The sequence below is a fragment of the Monodelphis domestica genome, chromosome 2 (assembly GCF_027887165.1).
Source record: "Monodelphis domestica isolate mMonDom1 chromosome 2, mMonDom1.pri, whole genome shotgun sequence".
Taxonomy (NCBI): Eukaryota; Metazoa; Chordata; class Mammalia; order Didelphimorphia; family Didelphidae; genus Monodelphis; species Monodelphis domestica.
This window is the reverse complement of record NC_077228.1, coordinates 337,809,893-337,836,463: the sequence shown is the minus strand read 5'-3', so window position 1 is coordinate 337,836,463 and position 26,571 is coordinate 337,809,893. Positions and strand designations below refer to the sequence as shown.

Here is a 26,571-nt window from a genome sequence, read left to right as displayed (position 1 = left end):
AACTGTTTTCCAAAATGTTCTGGATACTTAATCCTAAAGACTGTTTTCTGGTTGATGTTTTGATGTGCATTTGATTTAGTTTGCATGAAACTTATAAAAAAACCTTTGTAGTAAAGGCAAGGTGAGTTGTTTTGAGCTCAGAATCAGATTTCTAAATAAAATATCATCTCTTCATTTGGGAATGTCCTTATTTGGTCACTTTCTAATGGCAAAGACCTAATTAATTTCTGTCTGTGCATATGAAATCATTGAAGCCATCTAGATAGGTCAAGCACTTTTTCAAGTAGCTGTCTTTGATTTGCACCAATAAATCTATTGATCAATAAGCATTTATTAAGTGCCTAATATATGTCAGAAATTATGCTAATAACAAAATGAGCATTTACATGACCTTGTGATTTTTAAAAAATAAAGACTTTTTCATATATGAAGGCAAAATATGCATCTCTCTGTCTTCTACCCATTTCATCTATTTTTTTTTTTTTGCTTGGGAACATATAAAATGAGTTGAGAACAAATAGGCTATACCATAGGTAGACTACTGGGGACATGGAGTCAAAAAGACCTGAGTTCAGATCTCAAGGTAGACCCTTGCTACCTGTGTGATCCTGGGCAATTCAACTTATCTTCTCTGTGCCTGTTTCTTTATGTGTAAAATGAGGATGATAATAGCTCCTGTCTCACAGGGTTGTTGTAAGAATCAATTAATTATGTGAATTATTAATTAATACATGCAATTAATTAATACATATGACTAATACCAATATGTATATGAATTTGTCATGTATTAATACATGTGAATTAATATAGGTATAATATTTAATGCATGTGTTAGTATATGCATTATTATATGCATTGATCTATATAAATTAATATATGTATTAATTATATAATTATATATATATAAATCCTTTTGCAAACCTTAAAGCTCTATGAAAGCCAGTGATTGCTATTATTTATTTTATTTATTAGATATTTGGAGAAAGATTTTATGTCTTTTCTCTCATTCTGAATTCCCCACTTTTTCCCCATTAAAAAAATCACCAGCTACTTCAAGTGGTCCTCAATTGGTTTGATATCAAGGCCTTTAAGCATACTGGTTACCCTCTTCTGGATACTATGAAGTGGAACGATGTCCTTGTCATGGGATACCCAAACCTGCCTCACATGTGGTCAGACCCGGAGCCTAGTGCCTCAGGGCTGTCGTTTCAGCTCCCTAATACTGGACACTATTCTTCTGACTGCATCTCAACCCATCTAACAAAACCAGCCCTATCAGGAGGCAAAGGCACATTTACAGCAGCTGCATTTGCCTAGGTGAAATTTCATGTATTCACTTTTATAAGTTAGGCATCCCTGCACTCAATGGCTATTTCATTCCCTAGAAATGTTTTGCTTGCAATTAAGGTAAAGTGCTACTAGGTGGGAATGGTGCCTTGGTCATAATCTCATGGCTGGTGATATATTTTTTCACTGGAATAGATTGAATATATAAGGCACAGGCTGGTTATTTCCTCCAGAGGCCCTATGTCTGGAAGTTGCTTCCAGATAGTAATTATAGCTAGCATTTTATATAGAGCTTTTAGGTGATCAAGTTCCACGTACTCTTCAGCCTGGCACTTTTTTTATGTGCCAGCCTCTGTCACATAGGGAGCAGCTAGGTGGCATAGTGGATCGAATACTAGGCCAGGAATCAGGGAGACTCTTTTTCATGAGTTCAAATCTGGTCTCAGACACTAACTGTGTGACCCTGGGCAAGTCACTTAGCTGTTTGCCCCAGGTTCTCTTTCGGAAAAAAATGAGCTGTAGAAGGAAATGGCAAACCATTTCATTCTTTTTGCAAAGAAAACCCCCAAATGGAGTCATTTAAAATCAGAAATGCCTTAACAAGAAAAAAAGTTTATTAAGTATTTTCTATGTTATCACATTTGATGTCCCTGTGGTTTGTGGGTGCAGTATTACCCCCATTTTATGGATAAGGAAGATCTTATATGACTTATATCACAAGTGTCTGAGGCAAGATTTCATTCATATCTTTCTGTCTTCTTGACTCCAAATCTAGCTTCTTATCCATAATGCCAAGTGAGTGATAGGTGACACTATGGAGTAGAGGGAAGAGAAGCCCAAAGTTTTAATTCTGACTTTGTCATGAATTGACCATGGAGTCAATTACTTTGGAGTCTCTGTTTCCTCATCTATAAAATAAATGAGTTAAACTAAAACCTTTTTTTTTTCCTTGGGAAGAAAAAAATTAATGAAGGGAGAAGCCTTTTGCCTGGGTTTAATATTAAGATGACAGAGAGGACCCAGAACTATTCAGAAACTACTTTATTAGTTTGAACAAAGATTGAACAGTTCCCCATACTTCTCCATTTAACTCGTTTCAAACTCATATAAAAAAAATGAGGAAGGGCTATTGTCATTCCTTTCTCTGTAATGGATTTCTGCATCATCCTCTGTCTCTGCTTCTGACATGTAGATCAATAAACCCCAAGCTACTTCTGTAGGTTGCAAAGATAATTTTCACAAAATGAAAAGTATATTAGAATGTTTGTTCCTTGAAGCCAGAGAATGGTTTTTGTTCCCTTTTTCCTCTTCTTTCTTTCCTTCCTCAATCCTTCCCTCTCCTCTCTATTTTTCTTCTTTCTTTTGGTTTTCCAAGTGCTTAGCACAGTTCCTGGCACACAATAAGTGCTTGTTGACTGACCAAACCCTTAGAGTTGTGAAGATGTCCAGGTTTTGCCTCTGAGGGAATGGCTGCCCTAGAAAGGTAGGCAGAGTAAGAGAAAACAATTGAGAATGACGCATCCATTGAACAGCATGGAATCTAAATACTTTTTATGGCCAGAATTGGATGAGGCCATAAGTAAGCCGATGCCTTTCGTTCTAGATAACCTAAATTCCAGCCTATGCTAGAGGAAGAGGAATATCAAAGAATACAGTGAGATATACCCCCAGGAAAGCAACATTTCATGTCCCTTTGATGATGCTCTTCAACTGGGAACAAGTTCATATTTTCTCATTGCCAACTCACCTCTGCATGGTTATAAATCTAGAAATTAGTCTCAGACCATTCATTTCCGATGTATCTTGTATTCTCATTATGTGGCCAAAGCATTTAAGTTTCAGCTTTAGTATTTGACCTTCCAGTGAATAATCTAATTTAATTTCTTTAAGTATTGGCTAATTTGATCTCCTTTCTGCCCACGAGACTCTCAAAAGTCTTCTCAGTACAGTTCAAAAGCATCTGTTTTGTGGTGTTTGGCTTTCCTTATAGTCCAGTTCTTGCCACCACAGTTTTACAATCCGTCCCTCTTAATGCCTCTCAGGATTGAAGATTTTTGTTTTTGTTTTGTTTTGGCTGCCACATCACATTGCTATCCCCTCTTAAACTTGCAGTTCACTAAGACCCCCAGATCTTTTCTAGTCTAACCATGCCTCCCATATTTTGTTCTTATTAAGCTTATTTTTTGGTTTTCAAGTATAAGATTTTACATTGATTTTAACTGCATTTCATCTTACCAGATTCAGCTCAGTGTTCTGGCTTCATCTGTTTAAGATCTTAACTCTATCAACCAGCATATTTGCTATTCATCCTGGCTTCTTGTCACCTGAAAATTTGATAAGCTTTTTATTTGATAAAGTCTCTGCCTTTATCAAAGTCATCGATAAAAGAAAATGATAAAATTTAATGTGGTTAGCCAAGCTCATCCAGGTAATAAGTGATAGAGCCATGGTTTGAACCCAGACGGCATCTGCCTGCCAACCTGGCACACTTTCCATGTCCTGTACTGCTCTCCTGATTTCTTACAATATCTTTATGGATAAGATAGAAGAATATGGCCAGGATGATGGCTCGCTTGAGTGACTTCATCACTGACTGAGTAGAGTTGGTTAGTGGATCCTGATGAGCCTCAAGAGAGCTCTCTAGTTCTCATAGAGTTCTGCATTTGTCCCTGGCTTCAAGAATATTTTTATTAATGACATACACCTTTTAGTAAAATTTAGTTACATTTCTGAACCATTTTCTAAATTTAAATTTAATTTTTTAATTTAAAGAATAGGAGTTATTGGTAGAAGACAATTAGCTTTGCAGTTATACAGAACTAGCAATCTAGGAAGAGTGTTATTCTGATTCAGATCAAGTGTGAGACTAAGAAGGGAAGTTCAGGAAGGCAATGTCTCTTATCAGGTTTAAATGAGAGCATTTCTTATGATTGGGGTATTTTGCAATGGGTAAAATGGGCAAGCCAAGGATTTTCGGGTTCTTTCTGCATTATTCATTCCATGGAGAAGATGCAGCAAAGGATGGTGCTAAGTAGACTATTTTGAATGAGTACTCTATGTCCTCGAAGCATCCAACCTTACATTGCTCAAAATATATTGTGAAGGCAGTTTTATTTTATTTTATCTTACCTTAACTCGCTACTTTACCAGTTATTAAAAAACCAACTTGCCAGAATCTTTGGCTCAATAGCTAGGTAGTTCAGTGGAGATAGAATGTGGGTCTTAAGAGTCAGGAAGACCTGAGTTCAAGTCCTACCTCAGGCACTTACTAGCGGTGTAACCATGGGTATATCACTTAACCTCTGTCTACCTCAGTTTCCTGAATTGTAAATGGGAATAATAATATCACCTGCCTCCTAAGGTTGTTGTAGGGATAGGATGAGATAATATTTGTAAAAAAACCTTAAAGTGCTGTATAAATTCTATTATACTATTATTTTTTTACATCCTTACCTTCTGTTTTAGAATTTATACTAAGATTCAATTCCAGTGTTAAGCAATTGGAGTTCAATGACTTGCCCAGTGTCACATAGCTGAGAAATGTCTGAGTCAGATTCAAACCCAGGACTTCCTGTCTCCAGCCCTGACTTTCTACCAACTGAGCCACCTAACCTCCCCATTTCTTATTGATCTTAATATTTCTCCCCATGTCTAGCACAGTGCCATGCATGTACTTCAGAACTTAAAGGTTCTGTGATTTTATTGAGAGTAGGTACCTGAGACACTGATATAAATTGCAGACTCTTTATACCTGGGGTTCTTAACTTGGGGTTCATAGCTTCCCCCAGAGTCCATGGAGAGATTTCAGGGATATTGTGAACTTAGATGGGGAAAAAGAATTACCTCTTTATTTTTAACCAACCTCTAACTGAAATTTACCATTTCCTTACATTATTTAGAAATATTCGGAGAAGTCCATAGACTTCACCAGACTCCCAGAGGGGTCCATTCTTTTACAAAAAAGGTTAAGAACCATATTTATAAATCTGGGTTATGTATGTAACATGCAAATTACAGGGTTTCCTCCTGGCCCCCCAAATTTGGTGTCTAGTTTTGTGGTGATTAGCCTCTCGGAACTTAGTTTAGCTTTCTGGTTCTTGGACAACAAATGCACGGTCCATCACCGGCTCTGTTCTCTTCTCAGCTTGGTAGGACCTACAAGACCTTGAGTTCTGCTAGTGTTGACTCTACACCTGAAAAATCTCTTTACCCCCTTCCCTTAAGAACCAAGCCCACATAGCGACCACACCAAGGCTATCATCTTGTTCCTGACCTTTTGGGTGGTTCTCCATTAGGATGTATGTTCTGTGAGGCCAGAAACCATCTTGGTTGGCTGTATTTGTGTCCCTTGCATTCAGCTTGGTGCTTGGAACAAAGAAAACATTTAAAAGCTTTATCATTCATCATTCCTTCATTCATTCCTTGTGACCTTGAGGCATCAGAATAGGAAGATAGTGATTGAAAGATTCTTGAAGAGTGCTCCCTGCATAGTTAGTTCTCAGTATATGTTGCTTCAATTGAATTTTCAGGCAAATTGCTGGTTTTTTTTTCCTTTTTCTAGAATTACACCATCTTTATCCTTATCTGAACTACCCAGGTAATTTATTGATAGAAAGCAAAATGTGTCAGATTTATATGATCGATCAAAGAACTAGAAAACATTAATTAAGTGCTTAAATTAGTAGGCAGTCAACAAATATTTACTAAGGTTTTAATCTGTGCCACCTAGGGATAGGCAGAAAGGCAAAAACAATCTCTCCCCTTAAAGAACATTAATGGGAGAATTCATATCAGCTAGTACTTTAAGGTTTGCAAAATAGTTCACACATTATCTCACATGATCCTCAGAACTCTGAGACATGACTGCTATTACTATTCCCCTTTGCCGATGAGGAAACTGAAGCTGAGAGGTTCTATGACTCATGCGGGGTCACAAAGCTAGTAAATTTCTGAGGCAGGATCCTGTATAGTTAGAAATTCTTGAACCCCTAAAACTATATTACCCCAAATTCCTTTCTGTATTACCTAGAATCTTTTCCCCTTTTCCTGCCTCTTCACGTTTGCATAATGGTTCTAAAGTTGGTTGTAATTCCTCCCATGCTCTCTTTTACTTCTAACTGGGCTGAGTTCAGGTAGTTTTTTCACTTTAGTTATTATTAATAAAACTTTAAAAAATATAATAGTTATTGAAGATTAATTTTTAAACCCACAATCCAAACTCAGGACTTCCTGATTCCCAAATCAATACTTTATGCCACCTAGTTGCCTCTTCTGTATTTATTTATTTATTCATTTATTTATTTATTTGTTTATTTATCTGCTAATTTATTTGTTTGTTCATTTATTCATTCATTCATTAATTCCTTTATTTAATTATTTATTTTCTTGTTCCTTTATTTATTTATTCATTCATTCATTCATTCATTCATTTATTCATTCATTTATTTATTTATTCATTCATTCATTCATTTATTTATTTATTTATTCGTTCATTTGTTTGTCTGCTCACTTATTTATTTATATGTTTGTTTATTTATTTATTTATTAAGGACCCATACCTTCTGTCTTGGAAGCAATACTTTGTATTGGTTCCGAGGAATTGTTAAGGACTAGGCAATGGGGATTAAGTGACTTGCCCAGGGTCATACAGCTGGGAAGTATCTGAACTCAGATTTGAATTTAGGACCTCCCCTAGGCCTGACTCTCAATGCACTGAGCTACCCAGCTGCCCCCCCCCCCCTTCTGTATTTAAAAAGGGGACTGTGGTCATGAATGCTTAAAGTAAATATTGGGAGCATCAGAAGAAAACACTTTAAACAATTATAGGATTAGACTGTAAAATAGGATGCAGAATGTGTAATCCCTACAGCCCTTGGGTAGCTCATACAAAAAGTGTAATTTCAGTTGAAAGGAGAGACATTATTCTTTCACCTTGAGCTCTCAAAGATCAGCTTTAGGAAAGAAAGGCAGATAACTTGCTGTCCAAAATCCCAGCACTTGAAAAATACGTTGTCCCCTGGGAGCGCAATATTTTAAGAGCCTCTTGGACGGATATTAGAATAAGAAGATTCAGTTTCATTGCCCATTTACCTTAGAAATGTCTGACTTATTTTTGGAGAAATCTACTCCTTCAACCAGGGCATATTTTTCCTGCAGTCAGATTTTATATTGAAAAGGAGACTTATACTTGGCTAAGATTCCAACTAGAATGTATCCGGGTCAGTCAGCCTGTGTTTAAGGTAACACCAGATCCCCAAGCTCCTGTTCCTTATTGATCTCACTTTCTTGCTCTCCTTTGAGTGGGAGTGAGGTATAGTTGAAAAGTTACCGTCTGACACTTTTCAGTAGGCAATAAAATTCATGATTCTGTAGTTTCAAGGATTACATTAAAAAACTCATAGCTACCTGGACATCAACCAGCAAAAGTGAGGCGATTCACATCTGAGATAAATTTATCCAGTTCAAATTTTGAAGACAGCTGTGACCTTCCCTGGATTTCTTCCTGAAAGAGGGTGGTGAGTCACCTTGGCTCTATGCCTCATGTCATTCTTCCTACTTCAAAGAGTTCTGTTCTCCCTTGGCTAAATTGCAGTGGCCTCTGAATCACTAGACTTAGCATGCTATTATGTACTTAACATTTTCCGAGCGCACTACACCCTTTACAGAAGCTGAGTTGGCAAGACCTCTGTGTCCATCTAGTCTCATTTCTACCTGGATAGGAATCTTTTCTACTAGATTCCTGGAAATTGTTTATGAGGCCTCCGCTTTGAAGACCTCTTTTGTCTGACAACTCCCTAATTCCAGAAGAAGCCCATGTCACATTTGGACAGCTCAGATTGGGAACAAGTTTGTTTTTTTGCTTTTTTATTTTGGTGATGTACTGAAAAATGCCTCCCTGTAATGTACCCTCGTCTCCACCTCTCATCATTAGCATTAGGTCATAGTGCTTTTCACAGAGTAGAAACTGGAGAATTGCCAGTTAAATTAAAATTCTGGGTCCTAAAAGAACACACAATTTTTCGTTAGTATCCTAGCATTCGGATGATAGATTTAGAGCTGGAAAGGATTTTAGAGGCTATCAAGGCCAACCTTGTAATTTAAAATATGAGGAACCTGAGGCTTAGAGACTTTAAATGAATTGATCCTAGGACCACATAGTCGATGCCTGAGGCAAGATTTGAACCCACATCTTCCTGGATCACCTTGGGACACTATCGGACCATTCTCTGAATTCTTTGAAAAGTTTTAGTCAGAAGCTTTTCAATTACATGTCCTCCTTTCTCCAGCCTCACCTTCCATGCATTTCAGCCCCTCTGAATTTTATACTGTGGTCATCAGACCTCATATCATTTAATCTAGCAGCAATCAACAAGCATTTCTCAAGTGCTTCCCTATGTGATTGAACTCTGGGCAAAGCAGTCAAGACAACTAAAAATGATCCTTTTCCTGCTCTCAGCAGAGAGAATTTTTATTGCATTCAGTTATTTCAGTTGTGTCAGACTCTTCATCATCTCATTTGGGGTTTTCTCTGCAAAGATGCTGGCGTGGTTTGCCATTTCCTTCTCCAGATCATTTTACAGATGGAGAAATGGAGTGTGTAATTGGAAATCTTGTCCCTTTGAACTACATTTCCTAGAAGCCCACTAACTTCCTGTTGTTACATGCTGACATAGACAGTGAATAAATTGAATAGGGTTTCTGGTCTCCCTCTTTTTCCTTCCTGGTTGGGACATTGGTGGAACAAGCTGTTTGAACAGGTAGATTAGCTATGAGCATGTGGTTTTATTTTGTTACCTTTTTATTTGATATTTCTAGTGATCATTAATAAATCTTATAAAATATTTTAACTATTATACATTAATTTTAATTTTTACAGGAGACAAACAGAGTTAAGTGACTTGCCCAGGATCACACAGCTACTAAGTGTCCAAGGCCTGATTTAAACTCAGAAAGATGAATCTTCCTGCCTCTAGGTCTGTCACTCTTTATCTACTGTGCCACCTAGATGCTCAAAGAGAATACCAGCAGACAAAGATAGCTGAAGTCCTCTAACCCATTGCCATATTTTGTCATGGTGCCAGAACTGCTCAGTAGTTTATCATCTATTTCTTTCTTTTGACCTGGTGGTCTATAGTATACTCTGACCACAATGTCACTTTTCTGTCTTCATTTATTATCATCCAGATGCTGTCCTCTGTGCATCTTTCTTCAAGTTCATGGGTTTTCTCTATGCTTTTAATATGTGGCTATAGTCTGCCTTCCCAATTTTTGGTGAATTTATTCCTTTTGAATAAGAGATGTCCTTTCCTAGTATTTTTTTTCTAGCCTTGGGTTATATTCCATTAGGTTTCAATGACTTTCTTATATTAAGATTTCTAGTTTTCCCTATTCATTTGCATGTAAACACAGGAGACTGTGAGTTATATCCCTGACTCTCAGATAATCTCCTATGAATTGCTGATCTTTTTCAGGAATTTTTTTCTCCGTATATTTTATATACTTCTATCTGATACTCTAGCATCAGACTGGGTAAATATTTATGGGGAGTTTTCTCCCTCTCTCTCCATTTTTAATTTAAAACTCCTCTGACCAGATCTTTAAAATTTCAGGCAAGAGATATTTTGCTAGTCCTCATTAGGTCTACTCCATCTCTGGTCCAACATTCCTATACCTTAAAGATTGATTCAGAAATGCAAATCCCATCCTTAAGCACTCTCTTAACTAGCAGTATAGTTCTAAAACCAGCTATTCACTTTCCTTTTTGAGTACAGACCCTCAGCTTCTAAACCTTGACAACTCCCATTCTTATATTTTATGACACATGTTCAGAAACTATTTTACTTATTTTATTTTACTTTATTTATTTATTTTATAAAGTAGCTTTTGCCCTTGGATGCTTTTCTGAGAGGCAACCAAAATTAGAAAGAGTTTGATAATGAGGCTATCATTAAGAAAAATCAACGGAAATATCAGATTTCTGTAATACCTATTGCAAAAAAGCTGCCTTATGCCCTAGTGGGGCTCATACCACTTGCATTATTCTGTTGACCCTGGAATTTATAACTCGGCTCAAATCTTTAAAAAGTAACTTCTGCATTTCCATTTTTCCTCTTTGTGTGCTCTTAAGCAAAAGACATAAGTAAAAATGGAACTATATAAAACTGCATTTTTAGAGTTACTGAATCAAGTGCTAAATATCTTCCAAAAACCATTCATTATTTATTAAAACTTTTTCTATGCTAAATACATATCTTTCCAACACATAAAAAGATTTTACTTATACGATGATGTGGCTAACTTGCCAAGACATTTGGCCCCTCATCTTTTACTAGCTGGCTTGATGATTTCCTTCTAAACTTTGCTTAGGCAGAAGCATACGACTAATGCAGTAGCAAAATAGCCACTTTAGAAATAACTCCCAAGATAATCCAAGAGTGGAGAGATGTCCCTTTTATATGTTTACTTATGGTCTATCTTAAGCAAAAGCCCCACATATTCCTTAAAAATACTAAATTAAAAGAACCTTTTGAGTCATAAGTGATAATATAGTCTTTGTTCCTGGAATAGATTATATCTTATACTATAACCCTCACCATCTCTGCTGGTTTTATAAGAATATTCCCATAAAAGTAGGTTTTGTCCAAAAGGCACTATATTTTGAGGTATCTACCCACCCTTCCTAAGCTTACCACCATATAAGTCTTTGATCTTATAGTTTCGAAAGCTTGGAAGATTTAATTTAAAACCTGCTTCTGTTGTATTACCATAACATTATTGATTCTAATATCATAGTCCACTTAGCCTGGAAAAGATGGATGGTGAGAATATGTTCAAAGCTCACTTCCATTCATATCTGTGAACCTGCCTCATGTATATGATCTCTTCCTAAGCAGGCTGTCAGAAGTTACCCAGTTCCAAGCATCATTCCCATCCTGCACCCAGTGAGTGATATACCTAGCTAGCTTGGTTATCACAGCTACGTTTTCATGGACTATTTCCCAGAGAGAAGACAAAAAAGGTTAAAAAATCAAACAAACCCTTTTATTGTTTTGCTTAGCATACATCACAGCTTATAGGGGATCAGGAAGACAGATAAAATGAAATTATAATAATAATAATTCATATTTGTTCATATAAATGAATTAATTTGAGCTTTATGACAACCCATGAGGTAGGAGGAACTATAGATGTTATCACAGAATCATAAAATTTCAGTGTTGGAAGACCCTTACCAGTATCATTAGTGTAAAGAGGACTAGACTGTATTTTTTGCCTTTCTGTGACTCCCTAGGGTTGGCACAATGTTTAGTACATAGTAGGTGTTTAATAAATGCTGTCTGACTCTTTTCCTTCATCCCTCCCTCCTCTCTTTCTCTGTCTCTCTCTTTGTATCTCTGCCTCTTTGTGTCTCTTTTCTCCCTCCATTCCTCCCTTCCTCCCTCTACTTTAGTTTAATCTCTCCTGGAATTCATATTGAAACCATGTTTTCATTTAGGGGCAAATACTTAATGTTCCTTTAGGCTAGTTGATTTTTTTCTGTCAGAATTAGAGGGAGAGGGAGAATTGTTACCCGTGGCTAATTATGATACTCACATCTTTTTTTTTTCTTCTACTTTTCTTGGCAAAATTTCCCATCTCAGTTGTCTCCTTTGATCCCTTTCCTTTCCCTTCCCTTTTGTGGTTAGGTAATTTCCCAAAGACTAGCCATCTTTATGGAGTACAAACTGCATCCAGAGGACTATGATATATTATAGTTTATTTTTCATTATGGTTATCTAGTCATTTTTCTATTGTGCCTGATTCTTTATGACCCTGTTTGAGGTTTTCTTGGCAAAAATACTAGAGTCGTTTGGCATTTCCTTTTCCAGCTCATTTTATAGATGAAGAAATTGAGGCAAACAGGATGAAATGACTTTCCCAGGATCACATAGTTAGTAAATGTCTAAGGCCAGATTTCCACTCCTTAGGAAGATGAGTCTTCCTGACTCCAAGCCCAGTCCTCTAACCATTGCACACCTAACTGCCTCTAGAGTTTATTAATGTCTCCCTCTAAATGTAATTAATAACATCAGAAATTAACCCTTTAGTCATCAGTCAACAAGCAGTTATTAAATTCCTAATCTGTGCCAGCCATTTATTCCAAGCCCTGAGTGTATACATAAAGACAGGGATCTTGCCTTCAAGGAGCTTATAGTCTAGAGACAACATACAAACAACTGGCAATAAACAAGATATACATAGGATAAATTACAACAGAGGAAAGATAGAAAAAGATACTAGCATTAAGGGGAATCAGGAAAGACTTCTTTAAAAAAATTTTTTTTTATTTGGTCAATTTTAAACATTATTCCTTGGTTACAAAAGTCATATTCCATTTCTCCCTCCCCTTCCCCCTGCCTTTCTGTAGCTGATGCACAATTCTACTGGGTATTATTTGTGTCCTTGATCAGAATCTATTTCCATGTTGTTGATGTTTGCACTAGGATGGTCATTTGGAGTCTACATCCCCAACCATATCCCCCTCAATCCAAATAATCAAGCAGTTGTTTTTCTTCTCTGTTTCTACTCCCACAGTTTTCCTCTGAATGTGGATAGTGGTCTTCCTTATGGATCCCTCCGGGTTGTTCAGGATCACTGCATTGCCACTAATGGAGAAGTCCATTACATTTGATTGTATCACAGTGTATCCATCTCCTTGTACAATGTTTTCCTGTTTCTGCTTCTTTCACTCTGCATCAATTCCTGGAGGTTGTTCCAGTCTCCATGGAATTCCTTCACTTTATTATTTCTTTGAGCACAATAGTATTCCATCAGCAACATATACTGCAATTTGTTCAGCCATTCCTCAATTGAAGGGAATCCCCTCATTTTCCAAGTTTTTGCCACCACAAAGAGCGCAGCTATGAATATTCTTGTACATGTTTTTTTCCTTATTATCTCTTTGGGGTACAAACCCAGCAGTGCTATGGCTGGATCAAAGGGCAGACAGTCTTTTATTGCCATTTGGGCATAGTTCCAAATTGCCCTCCAGAATGGTTGGATCAATTCACAACTCCACCAGCAATGAATTAATGTCCCCACTTTGCCATATCCCCTCCAGCATTCATTACTTTCCTTTGCTATCATGTTAGCCAATCTGCTAGGTGTGAGGTGATACCTCAGAGTTATTTTGATTTGCATCTCTCTGATTATAAGAGATTTAGAGCACTTTTTCATGTGCTTATTAATAGTTTTGATTTCTTTAACTGAAAATTGCCTATTCATGTACCTTGCCCATTTATCAATTGGAGAATGAATGGTTTGATTTTTTTTGTACAATTGATTTAGCTCTTTGTAAATTAGAGTAATTAAACCTTTGTCAGAGGTTTTTGTTATGAAGATTGTTTCCCAATTTGTTACTTCCCTTCTAATTTTGGTTGCATTGGTTTTGTTTGTACAAAAACTTTTAAATTTGATGTAATCAAAATTATTTATTTTACATTTTGTGACTTTTTCTAAGTCTTGCTTGGTTTTCAAATCTTTTCAGGAAAGACTTCTTGACAAAGATGGGATTTTATTTGGGTCTTGGAAAAAGCCAAGTACCTCAAGCTCATGGTCATGACCTGTAACTTATTTTTTTCCTTCCCTAACCAAAGAATGTATTTTATTTCTTTGTAACTGAATACAAAGCCTATGTTTCAGTTATAGCTCTCATTTCTCTAATGTCTTAAGCTTCACAAAATTCTTTCCTTACTATAGCCCAGTGATTAGAAGGAGAAACTTCAGCATAGAGATGATAAGTGATTTGCCCAGGATCACATGCTTTGTAGGTATCAGATTTAGAATTAGAAATTGTGTCTGGTAGTCTTAGTATGACTTAATTCCCATGCTGATGTAGCTTCTATTAATGAACAGAAACCCTTGTTGAGGGAGGGAGTGGATAAAATGGAGGAAGGCTCTTGCTTTGTGACTCAAGAGGAGGGAACCTCCCCCCAAAAGTGTAGGGAAGTCACCTATTGATTTTAGTATTAAAATACCAACTAGTTACCTTTTAGTCTTTTTTTTAACCCCTTACTTGCTGTCTAAGATTCAGTACTAAATATTGGTTCCAAAACAGAAGAGGAATAAAAGTTAGACATTTGGGATTAAGTGACTTGCTCAGTCACACAGGGAGAAAGCATCAGAAGCTAGATCTGAACTCAGATCCTCCCAAATATAGGGCTGGCACTTTATCTACTGTGCTACCTCTGCTAGTGCATATCTCTAGCCTCTGTATTCTTGATCCCACATACATTTGCAGACTTGTTTCATTTTTGTTTATGACTTTTAATTCTTTTTTACACCTAGGCATTTCCTTATCTAAACCACCACAGCCCCACAGCCCCATGACTGCATACATTATTAAATCTTCTCTTGTAACAAAGAAACACAACAAATGAAAAACTATTGCAGCTGACAGTGCATTCTACATTATAAATCTCCCTCCCCTCTCCACATCTACTAAAAGGAGGGAAGTATGTTCTATCCCTTGTACTCTAGGACCAGGGCTAGGTATTGCATTGGTTCTGTTTACCTTTTAATGTTATTTTAATTTGCATCATTGTCATTGTGTGTACAAATTGTTCTTTTATTCTGCTTACTTTATTCTGTATTAGTCCTTTTTTCCTTTGGAAATTTTCTTTATTTTGAGCTCAAATACTAAAAAAGAACATTTTTACATACATACAAAAGAACAGAAGAAAAAGAGAGGGCCCTTTACGAAATTATGAACTTCCATTTTATAGTTTGTTTAAATACAGTAAGTTCTATATGATACTGAAAACATTTTAAAACGCCAATAAAGCATTTCTACATAAAGAGCAAAAACAATTCTATATGAAATCATGAATTTTCATTTTTTTACTTTTTATTGGGGTTTTTTGAGGTATGTAATTAATTCCATATGTTACTTTCAAAACTGTCCTGTTTGTCTATATTCCTGAATATCTTGTGCATTTTGAAAAATGTTATAGTGACTCTTTTTCATATAACTTCATTTCTCTTCAGTATTCATATGTAGTCCTTGTGGAAAAACCATTTTTCTTTCTTTGAGTCTCTGCTTTCAATTGTTACAGTTACTCATTCTTACCTTTGGAGTTAACAATATTAGAACCTCTGACCCAGAGGTATTCTCTGACCCAGCTGGTCGCTGCCAACTCTTGCTTCCTGGGGCTTCCAGGGCTCTCATCCTGGCTCTCTGACCACCCTGAGCAGTCTTTGGTCACCCTGTAGCATCGTTTGGGGAGTCCTTTGCTCTCAATGTTTCTGAACACAGACTCTTCAGGCTACATGTGTTGCTTGTCATCTCTGTTCACTGTGGGAAACTTCGGCATCAATGCTAGTTTTATTAGCAAATAAAATCTCTGTTCCCATCAACTACAGACTGATGGTTGACTTTTTGTGTAATTCTAGAGTGGAAAAAAATAATTTACCATAGCTCCTTATTAGATTTATTGATCACTAATGGGTCTGGTATGAACTTCAAGCTTTTATTGGAATAGGTTTATGGGGTCTCAGTGATATGCCTTCTTAGCAGAAGTTGACTTCTTAACATTTTTAGACCAGTTTCCACACTGCTTAAGCCAAACTGCCCTACTTACTCTTATTTTCTTGTGTCTCTTTGCCTTTGCATTCCCTTTTAAACTTTTAGAGATTTGCTTTTCACCACTATCATTTTCTAGTACTCTTCTTCTTGAACCTCTGCACCCAGTAGAACACTGTTATGTAACAAAGAATTATAGTTCGGCAGAATAAACACAGTGATTGTATCATATAAGCATGCACAGTTTTTGTTGAATTCCACAGGTCTGGGATTTTTCTTTGTGTGCGTGTTTTTCATTTGTGTCTGACTCTGTATGACCCCATTTGGGATTTTCTTGGCTGAGGTACTGGAGGGGTTTGCCTTGTCCTTCTTCAGCTCATTTTACAAATGAGGAAACCAAGGCAGACAGGGTTAAGTGACTGGCCCAGAGTCACACAGCTAATTAAGGGTCCGAGGTCAGATTTGAACTCAGGAAGATGTGTTCCTGATTGCAGGCTTAGTACTCTATCCACTGTACCACTTGGCTGTCCATTCCATGCCTTGACATTTCTACCAAGAATAAGGAGATAGTCAAAGCAAGAACCTGTGTGATTTTGATTCCAAATATTAGTGCCTAGCATGCTGCCAAACACATAGCAGTCATGTAATAAAACTCTTATTGAATTTAAGTGACTTTGTAATTATCATGAAAATAGCTGACTTTTTTATAGCACTGAGCATTTTACATACATTATCTCTTTTGGCTCTCACTATCTTTGTGAAGTATGTAGTTCTTTGTGTGGGACCAGGCATATGATTTCCCTGGCAAAAGTCAGAACTCCCAGTGAGGAAACTCCAGTGTAGATTAGTGGCTGTTTTCTTTGGGGCACTGAGAATTAAGTGACTTGCCCTAGTTCACAGTCAGTTCCTGTCAAAAACAGGGTTTTCTCACTGAAGATGGCCCTCTATGCAGTATGCCTTGCCTTACCTTTCTGGACCTGGGGGAATTGAAATCAATAATTATTTCCCCCATATTTCAGAAGCAAAAACTGAAATGCCAAAAGGTTACTTCCCGCAGTCACACAATTAAGTGTCAGAGGTGGGGCTTGAACCCGTCTCCCTTGTCTCTACTATAATATGCCACCTCTCAGTTTTGTTTTTCACTCTATTTCCAATAAGTTTAAGACCAGTCTAATCATAGCACTCATTCTGTAGCTGACTGTATAAAGTTATTTAAAACAATACAAAACAGAGTATTGTTTTGAATGTGAAATTTTGCTACCACAGCAGGATTTGGGGGCAAGTACACTTGGATTTTTTTTCTTAGAAAAAGGCAATCTGATTCAGAGTCAGATCAATCTTAGAACATAATTTGGAATTGCCTTCAATAGATGAATATGTATATCACCATTTGATAGGTTTTTTAAAAAAAGATTTTAAGTACGCAATGTCATTATAGAGAAACCTTGCTGTCTATCTTGAAAACGCCCTTTCCACCCACCTCTGATACTTACGAAACTCATTTTTTCCAAGGCATTACAATTTTATCTTGTTTGGATAGCACATACTGAGGTGTTTCTGAGCCTTTGCAATGCTAATGCTATCTGGTGCAGTCAATTTTGGCCACAAAGGAGTTCTTTCTATTGACATTTCAAAAGATTATTAAGTAAAAGTTAATCATACAAGTTTATGACTATTGATATTAAAGGACTTTCAGGGTATTTCAAATGTTGAGCACATGCGCTGGAATTTTCTAAGCAGAGCATTTAGTTTGACATTTAGGATATCAGCTTTTTATTGTTTGTCAGATGAGAGAAGGTAAAAAAATAAAGCATTTTGCAGAATTTTAGATGCAAATCTATCAACATCATTATTGTTATTATTTTTCTATATTCTATGATGGAAGAGGGTTGCTTTTAAGGATGACATAAGCCAGATACTTTATTTTTAGACAGCTTTGGTGCAGGGAGAAAATCACTGGACTGAAGAGTTAGTAAGACGTGATTACTTTGGATGCTTAATGTGAGACCCATGGCAAGTCATTTAACTTCTCTAATACTCAGTTTCCTCATCTGTAAAATGGAGATACTAAATAGCACCCTCCCCCCTCTGTCAAAGTTATTGTGAGAATCCAATGAAATGGCATCACTTTGCAGAACTTTAAAGCACTATGTAAAGGCTGGTGATTATGATTTGTATTTCCTTATTTGATCACAAAAAGCAGCTATTTTATCCACCCATGCAAACAGTCCATAGAATATTAAAAATCTTGGACCTACAATGACCAGTTTCAAATGTTTCTGAATCCCATTAAAGTGACAAGAATAATATGGTGCTGATGCTAATACTTGTAATTAATATTTAATAATATATGTGTTAAAATATATTGTAATATAACATATATTATAATAAAGTAAAATGTGATAAATGTTCAATAATAATCTCTGGACTACACAGAAAAGAAAAATTTCCTAAAATATAGAGACCTAATGTAAGAATTAAAACAACATAGGAATAGGATAGAACTTCCTCTGTTCATATACTTCCTATCTTCCTGTCTGCTTTGGGGTTTATACTGAAGAAAATGCTTTGGGGAATCTGTAGCAGTTGAGTTCTGCATTTTAGCATTTTAACTCAGTTATAAAAAGTGGTCACTTTATCCACCTACTCCCTAGTCCTGGAGTTAGTAAGACTCCTCTTCCTGATTTCAGATCTAACCTCAGACACTTACTAGCTGTGTAACCCCACGCAAGTCATTGAACCCTACTTGCCTCAGTTTCTTCATCTGTAAAATGAGCTGGAGAAAGAAATGGCAAACTGTTCCAATATCTTTGTGAAAAAAACCCAGATGGAGTTATGAAAAGTTAGACATAACTGAAACAAATGAAAACCAACCCTAGTCCAAACTGTCTCTATCTAAACTTCTCTGGTTATTAGATGAGAAGAAAAGAGAATAATACTAAGAAAAGCAGCTATGTTTACATAGTGCTTAAAGGTTTGCCAGGTTCTTGACATATGCATTGTCTCATCTCATCTTCACAAGTAACAACTCTTATCAGGTTGATGGTGATATTATTCCCATTTTACAGATAAATAAATAGACTCAGGAGGCAGCTGGGTAGCTCAGTGGATTGAGAGCTAGACCTAGAAATGGGAGGCCCTAGGTTCAAATATGACCTCAGACACTTCCCAGCTGTGTGACCCTGGGCAAGTCACTTGACCCCCATTGCCTAGCCCTTACCACACTCTTCTGCCTTAGAGCCAATACACAGTATTGACTCCAAGACAGAAGGTAAGAGTTAAAAAAAAAAAGAAAGAAACAGACTCAGAGGCTAAATGAGTGACTCACCCAAGATCACATAGTGTCTAAGGTGGAATTTGAACTCGGGTATTTCTGACTTTTCACTTTGCCACTCTAGCTGCTATGCCAGGCTTCTTCGTGTGGCTTCTGTGCATACCTTGGCAACCAGATATTTCAGTAGCAACAGAGCCTGAAAATCTACAGCCGTATTCTTACATTTTCAAGTGCCTTGAAACATTTACTTTTGAGGGTAAAACTGAAAAGATGAAATGCAGAGATTTTTTCTCAGTGCAGTGGAACAAAATCAAATTATCTTCTCTTAAAATAAATGGCAGTCAGAGAAGGCAATTTTTCCTGTCATGGATAAGAGCTAGGGAATACAAAATCAGCATTTGAAATGTGTTAACTCATAGCGTTTTAAGTAAAAGAAGCCCAAATGCATTGGATGGTTACCTGTTCTCAGAGGTAATTAGAGTTTCTTGTTATTACATTCTTAAAAAACATACATATGTACACAGCCAAATTATAGAAATTAGAAGTGAGAAAAGACTTATTGGACCAACTTTTCAAAGAGTTCTTTTCGGGGCCAACAATTTTTTTAATTATTATTCATAGTTATATAATTAAATCAGGGGCAGCCTTTTGCATATTTGGAATGAAGCCTTTTTTGGCTGATCTCACCTCTAGGGTTGAGCTCACAGCAAGGTTTATTCAAGAGAAAAAAAAATCTTTCTCATATTAGGTCAAAAACCAAAGAACCCTCAGTTTCTAGAGTATTATCTGCTTTTTCTAACTTTTTTTCCTTAGGAATAAATATTCTATTCTATCCCCACATAGTACCTCTTCCTTTTAGCTATTTGAGGAACAGAAATTGTCTTTCTTTTTGTTTGTATTTGTGTTCTCACAGTACTGGCACATAGTAAAAATTAATAAATGTCCTTCCTTCCTTCCTTCCTTCCTTCCTTCCTTCCTTCCTTCCTTCCTTCCTTCCTTCCTTCCTTCCTTCCTTCCTTCCTTCCTTCCTTCCTTCCTTCCTTCCTTCCTTCCTTCCTTCCTTCCTTCCTTCCTTCCTTCCTTCCTTCCTTCCTTCCTTCCTTCCTTCCTTCCTTCCTTCCTTCCTTCCTTCCTTCCTTCCTTCCTTCCTTCCTTCCTTCCTTCCTTCCTTCCTTCCTTCCTTCCTTTTTATTTCTATCTCTCTCTCCTTAAAGTAGCTGTGAGATTCAAATTAGATAAGTATAAAAATACTTAGAAAATTGCAGTGTTATTAGTGTTAGGTGGTATGGAATGCTCTCCTTCCTCCTTCACATCCACCTCTTGAATCTCTAGCTTCTTTTGAGGCTCAACTTATGTTTTGCCTACTATTGTGGGCATTTATGATTCTTTTTCCTTTTCCCCATTTGTAAGCCTATCTTTTCCCCTCCCTTAGAATTCTGTTCCAGAATTACAGACTCTCCCAAATGGAGATTGACCTTAATGCTGCAATAATTCTAAAATCTTGATAATAACAGCAACACTAAGAACTCACATTTACATAACACTTTACAATTTACCATAAACCATCTTTCACAAAAATCTTGAGACAAATATTATAGCTTTTGTTGTTCCCATTTTGAAGTTGAAGAATCCCAAGTGTTTTATCCATTTGGGAGTCATTTTAAATGGAATAATTCTATCTCTTCCTGCTGAGTTTTATTAGTATTGTGCACAAATGCTGTTGATTTATTTTATATCTTAGAAGTTTTGCTAAAGTTATGAATTGTTTTAATTAATTTTTCATTGACTCTTTACTTCTCATTATTTTTTCTATTTCTTTTTTTCTTGCCTTATTGCTGTAGCCACAAGTTTTAGTATTATGTTAAATAGAAGTAGTAAAATGGACATCTTTGTTTCATCCCTGAATTTGATGGAAAGGATTCCAATTTATTCCATTATAAATGATGTTGGCACTTGGTATTAAATATATACTATATATATCCTTTTAAGGAAATGCCTATTTATGCCTATATCTCTAGGATTTTTAACCTCACAACCATCAAAATGGAAAATATGACAAAAAGGAAGTTAATCAGTAATAGGTTGTGTAGAATTAGTTGCATCAATGCACTTTTTAAAATTAAAAAAAATTTTATTGATTAATTAGTTTAGAATATTTTCCCACGGTTACATGATTTAAGTTCTTTCCCTCTCCTCTACCCTCTTCTCTCCCAGAGCCAATGAGCAATTCCATTGGGTTTTACATCTATCATTGCTCAAAACCTATTTCCATATCATTAATATTTGCAATAGAATGATCATTCAAAGTCAACATCCCCAATTGTATCCCCATCGAACCATATGTTTTTCCTTCTGTTGCTACTCCCACAGTTCTTTCTCTGGATGTGGATAGCATTCTTTCTCATAAGTCCCTCAAAATTGCCCTGGATCATTGCATTGCTGCTATTAGAGAAGTCCATTACATTTGATGCATCAGTGCACTTTTTAAGAGTCAATCCTTCTGGGAAAAAAATTAGAAGTTTACACAGAAAGTTCCAATAGTTTGTGTCCTTTGTCCTAGCTATATCATTGCTAGGCCTGTTTCCAAAAGAGAGCAAAAAAAGTGGAAAATGCCCTTCATATATATAAATATTTAAAGCAGCCCTTTTCATGTGGTAAAAGAACTGGAAATTAATAGGAAATCCATGTTAAGAAATAAACAAACAAATTATAGTAGATGGAGATGATAGAATAGTACTATGTAGAAAAATGTGGAGAAATAGTTTAGATAGTTTATATAAATTGATACAGCATGCAATAAACAGAACCAGAACCAGAATTTCTATCTATAAATTACATCAATATTATGACAAAAAACAATTTTGAGGATTCATAAAATGGATGGATTGAATGGACAGAACCAAGAGAACAATTTATAGTTTATAATAACAACACTGAAAAATAACTTTAAAAATGATAAGAGCAATAATCAATACAATGGTTAATCATGATTCCAGAGGACTGGTGATGAAACATGCTGTCAATGACAGGGAGGTGATGGATTTAGGGTCCAGAACTAGGGATGCATCATTTTGCATAGGGACATTGAGGAATTTGTTTTACTCAATTATGCATATTTGTTACAAGAAATTTTGTTTTTCCTTCTTCATTTTTTCAATGAAATAGGGAGAGGAGTGACAGAGAAAATAGATTTCTGTTCCTTTAAATTCTATTAATGAGAGACAAAGAGAAAAAATGGGAGTGTTCATCTATATGTGAAAAATTATATGCTCATTCAAATGAGGTCACTGTATTTTTAGTTTTACTTACCTTTTTTACTTTGTCATAAGAGACTTCTCCTAATGTAGGGGAGGTCTACAAATGTTTGTAATACAAACAAAAAGCAATAAAACTTTTTTAATAATAGAAAAAAGGGATCTCCCTCTAAGTCATGACACTCCATAGTGGGGATCTCATCTTCTGCTTGGTGATCTCATTGACTTCCATGGTTTTAATGATGTCTATGCAGATACTTATTTACTGTTCATTTTTGTGCCATCAGTTGTCTTTTGAGCATCTCATATTAGGCATGTCCAAAAGAGAACTCATTTTTCCATCTCAAGCTATCTGGGCATCTATATGGTGCAGTGGATAGAACTCCACGTCTGGAGTCAAGAAGACTTGAGTTCACATCCAGCCTCAGACACTTAATAATTGTGTGATCCTGGCCAAACCACTGAACTCAGTTTGCCTCAGTTTTCTCATTTGTAAAATGAACTGGAGAAGGAAAATACTCCATTATCTTTGCCACAGAGTCAGATACAGCTGAAATGATGGAACAACAAACAACCAAGTCATCCCCTCTTTAAGCTTCTTCTCACTCATTGTCTAGGGCACCACTATTCTCCCCGTCACCCAGGCTTAATACCTAGGTATAATGCTACATTCTTCACTCTTGCTCCCTCTTGTCCAGTCTATTGACAAATTAGTTGTCAAATTAATACACATGTTGCCTACCTTACAGGGCTGTTGGGGAGGGATGAATTTCTCTAACTGTAAAGTGATATATAAATTTGAATTATTAAAATTAAATCTTTGGACTTCATATTTTGACAGTTATTTCCTCAGTTTCCTTTTGGCTCTGAAAGGTTTTCCAGATTTCTTCACCAATTGAATTGTTTTTATTTCTATTTCTATCCCACCCCAATTATTATCTGTTTAGCTATTTATCATGTCTACAATGAACTGCTTCATATATATATATCTATATATCTATATATATGCTTTTATTTGTGCTTTTCCTGATTGCCCCAATTCTAGTGTGCACCCTCCTTAATTACTTTTATGTAGCTACTTTATATTTATTTTATATATATTCTATATATCCCTCTCAATAGAATGTAGTCTTTGAGAGCAGGAATTATTTCATTGTACTCCTTTTTGCCTGTATTTTGAATCCCTAGCACTTTGACTGGTATATGGTAGGCATTTAATCAATGCTATTCTTCCCTTTCCCTTTCCCTTTCCCTTTCCCTTTCCCTTTCCCTTTCCCTTTCCCTTTCCCTTTCCCTTTCCCTTTCCCTTTCCCTTTCCCTTTCCCTTTCCCTTTCCCTTTCCCTTTCCCTTTCCCTTTCCCTTTCCCTTTCCCTTTCCCTTTCCCTTTCACTTTTCCTTTCCCTTTCCCTTTCCCTTTCCCTTTCCCTTTCACTTTCCCTTTCCCTTTCCCTTTCCCTTTCTCCTTCCCCTTCCCCTTTCCTTTCCCTTTCCTTTCCTACCCAGGGTTAAGTGACTGTTCCAGAGTCACATGCATGAGGCCAGATTGGAATTTAGGAAGATGAGTCTTCCTGACTTCAGGCTGTCACGCTATTCATTTCACCACTTACCTGCCCTTGATTGATTGGTTGATTAATTGATCCATGCTTTGAAGCCCTGAATCCACATTTATGTAACTATTCAGTTGGTAAAGTCTCAGAATTTCATGACTTCTGGGTTGAGAGATAAACTTGCAGCCAGGAAGACTTAGATTTGTCTTGTCTCAGACCCAGTGGCTACATGACCCTGGCCAGATAATTAACCTCTGAGTGTTCTAGGCAACTCTCTCAGGCTGTATTTTGCCAAGAAGGCACCCACGTGCTTTGGTAAAGTTAGTTTCCTCACTGGAAGTTTCCTGTAGCAATGAAATCATAGTTCCAGCTTCTATCCCTATCTGAATTTATAACCTAAACTTCATGTTTCCCCATAAATCTGTGTAGCCAAATAGATTATGTTTACAATTTTGTTTCTGTTCTATGGCAGGTTGTTAACACTGTTAGAAATGCAGAAAGTATCCTACCTGGTCCTCATTAAGTAGTTTGAAAATGGCTCTGTGTTAGAGACCTTAAATGAAATAAAAATTTAATAAACACTTGATTTTAAGATGTTCTTGTTGACAAGCCCAATAAACATGATTAAAAATATTGGAGTGACCTGAAGTTGGGTGAGGAGAACCAGAAATTGCCTCTTGTATTTCTGCAGCTAGGGTTATTTTCCAAAGAACCAGAAGGATCCTATGAGTCAGTAGAAGAATTTGATTTGGTGAGAGCAGAGTTTTAACATCAATTAAAAACTCCATCTTTTCTTTAAAGGATGTGTTAATCATTTTAATTACTTTGTGGTTCGTTAATAAGCTCTGCCTAATTGGATGCTACTGTAAAACTGCAATATTTAGCTGAGTTGAAAGGGTACAGTTGTTTGTGTCTTTTTTTTTTCCTTCTTTAGATTAGCATGTACCTACCGGTCCTGACCAGATGGAACTGACTCTCATTGAATGTTCATTCAAACATTTGTCAAATTTATAAGTAAAACATTTTGTGGTTTGTTTCTGTCTTTTACAGGTGGCCTTTTTGAAGATGTGACTGTTCAAGAGTCCCCGCATTCCCCCTTCTCTGCACACTTTCCAACACACTGCATTTCAAAGGGCCAGGTGGCTCTGTGGCAGGCAGCTATTTTGAAGAAAGGGGCTAGTTTTAAAACAAGAGCATCTCATTTAATTCTTTGAGGGTATTTGTTTGCATTTTGCAATATGCCCCCCATAGGAATAGTTCTCAGTTGGACCCTTTGAAAAACCAAGGCTCTGAAGAAACTCACAGTTGTGGGTTGTCAGAAGTTGGAGATGGATACAGAAGTGACCTCCCTCACCCCTGCAGAGAAGGACATTCGGCTCTGTGCTGCGTCAGCACCACCTGGAAGGAACAGGGCTGGTTGCTGGGATATTAGCTAATAGAGACCCATCTGTCCTGTAAGGAAGCTTAAGAGACAGCTAGTGAGGGCATCAATCAGTGGGGGCTGAGTGTTGAATGCCACAAATTCTGAGAAACGGACTTTTAAAGAGCGTCTCAGACAGAGTTGTTTTGTTTTGAAAGGCAAAAGAAAATAGATTATTTCTAGCTTTTGCCATCAGATTAAAAAGTAAAGTGAATGTTTTATTAAACCATTTTTCATTTTGACTAACCTGTTTGTTTCCTGCCTGTATTACTTTTTTGGTACTATTGCAGTAACCTTTATAATGTTGCCCCGACTCTCGGAATTTTAAAAAATATTTTTAATTATGATTTTAACAAAATATTTTGATATGCAGTGAAGAATGAAAAAGAGGATTATATATGAAACTGTTAACTTCTGTTATGTGCAGTTTGGTTTTTAAACTGAAATTTTAATTTAACACAGTAATGAAATAGAAAAAAATTACCATCTTTGTGCCCCTTTCTGAACTCCTTTTTCTTCGTGTGTTTTTTAAAGGTTTATTGCCCATTTTGCATCTTTTTTTTTTTACTCTTACATTTCTATTACTATCCTTTAACTTTTCTCCCACATTGAAACTCTCTCTTGTATAAGCATAACTGAACAGTATGGTTTATGCAAAAATTATAAATATGTAAATTTAATAATATAATTGAGCATAAATATACTTGAGCAATCGAGGAATAAGTATAATTGAGCAAAACAAATAAACACATCCCATACTCCCTTAATTTCACAAAATATCATTAAAATCTCTTACCCAAAGCCTCCAGTAAAAGCCACAGCAGTCGTGACCAATGAGAATAGACCAGATAAGCCCTTGTTCCTTTTCTCCTGTTGCCTTCATTTTAATAATAGTCCCTGTATGAGATTTCTGGCCCGGTTCTTCTCTACTATTATGGAACTAACTTCCTCGGGAAATATTGGTTCTCTCAACATTATGATTTGGTTGAACCAATTAATGATATTAGCTGAACCATGTCTGTATTACCCTTTAGCAACAGCATGGTCCAATGACTCTGTGTGTGTGTGTATTTATATATTTATACTTATATCTGCATATATGTATACATATATTTGTCTCTTGTCCTTCTTCCTATATAAAAATAATTGTTATTCATGTGTTCTAGGGCAAATGCCAGGAATTCTCTAGAATGCATAATTTCATCTATATTACTCATATGGCGAGATA

General features: G+C 36.3%; 1 protein-coding gene across 1 annotated transcript in view; it reads left to right on the top strand.

Moving 5' to 3' along the window:
* The window catches only part of UBE3D (ubiquitin protein ligase E3D), a 206,897-nt gene extending 181,066 nt beyond the window's left edge, over positions 1 to 25,831 (top strand). Inside the window, exon 10 of the mRNA XM_007484257.3 lies at positions 24,974 to 25,831. Coding sequence (XP_007484319.1) covers positions 24,974 to 24,994 — 21 coding nt within the window. The 3' untranslated portion in view covers positions 24,995 to 25,831. The remainder of the gene's footprint in view (positions 1 to 24,973) is intronic.
* The last annotated feature ends 740 nt before the right edge of the window (positions 25,832 to 26,571 follow it).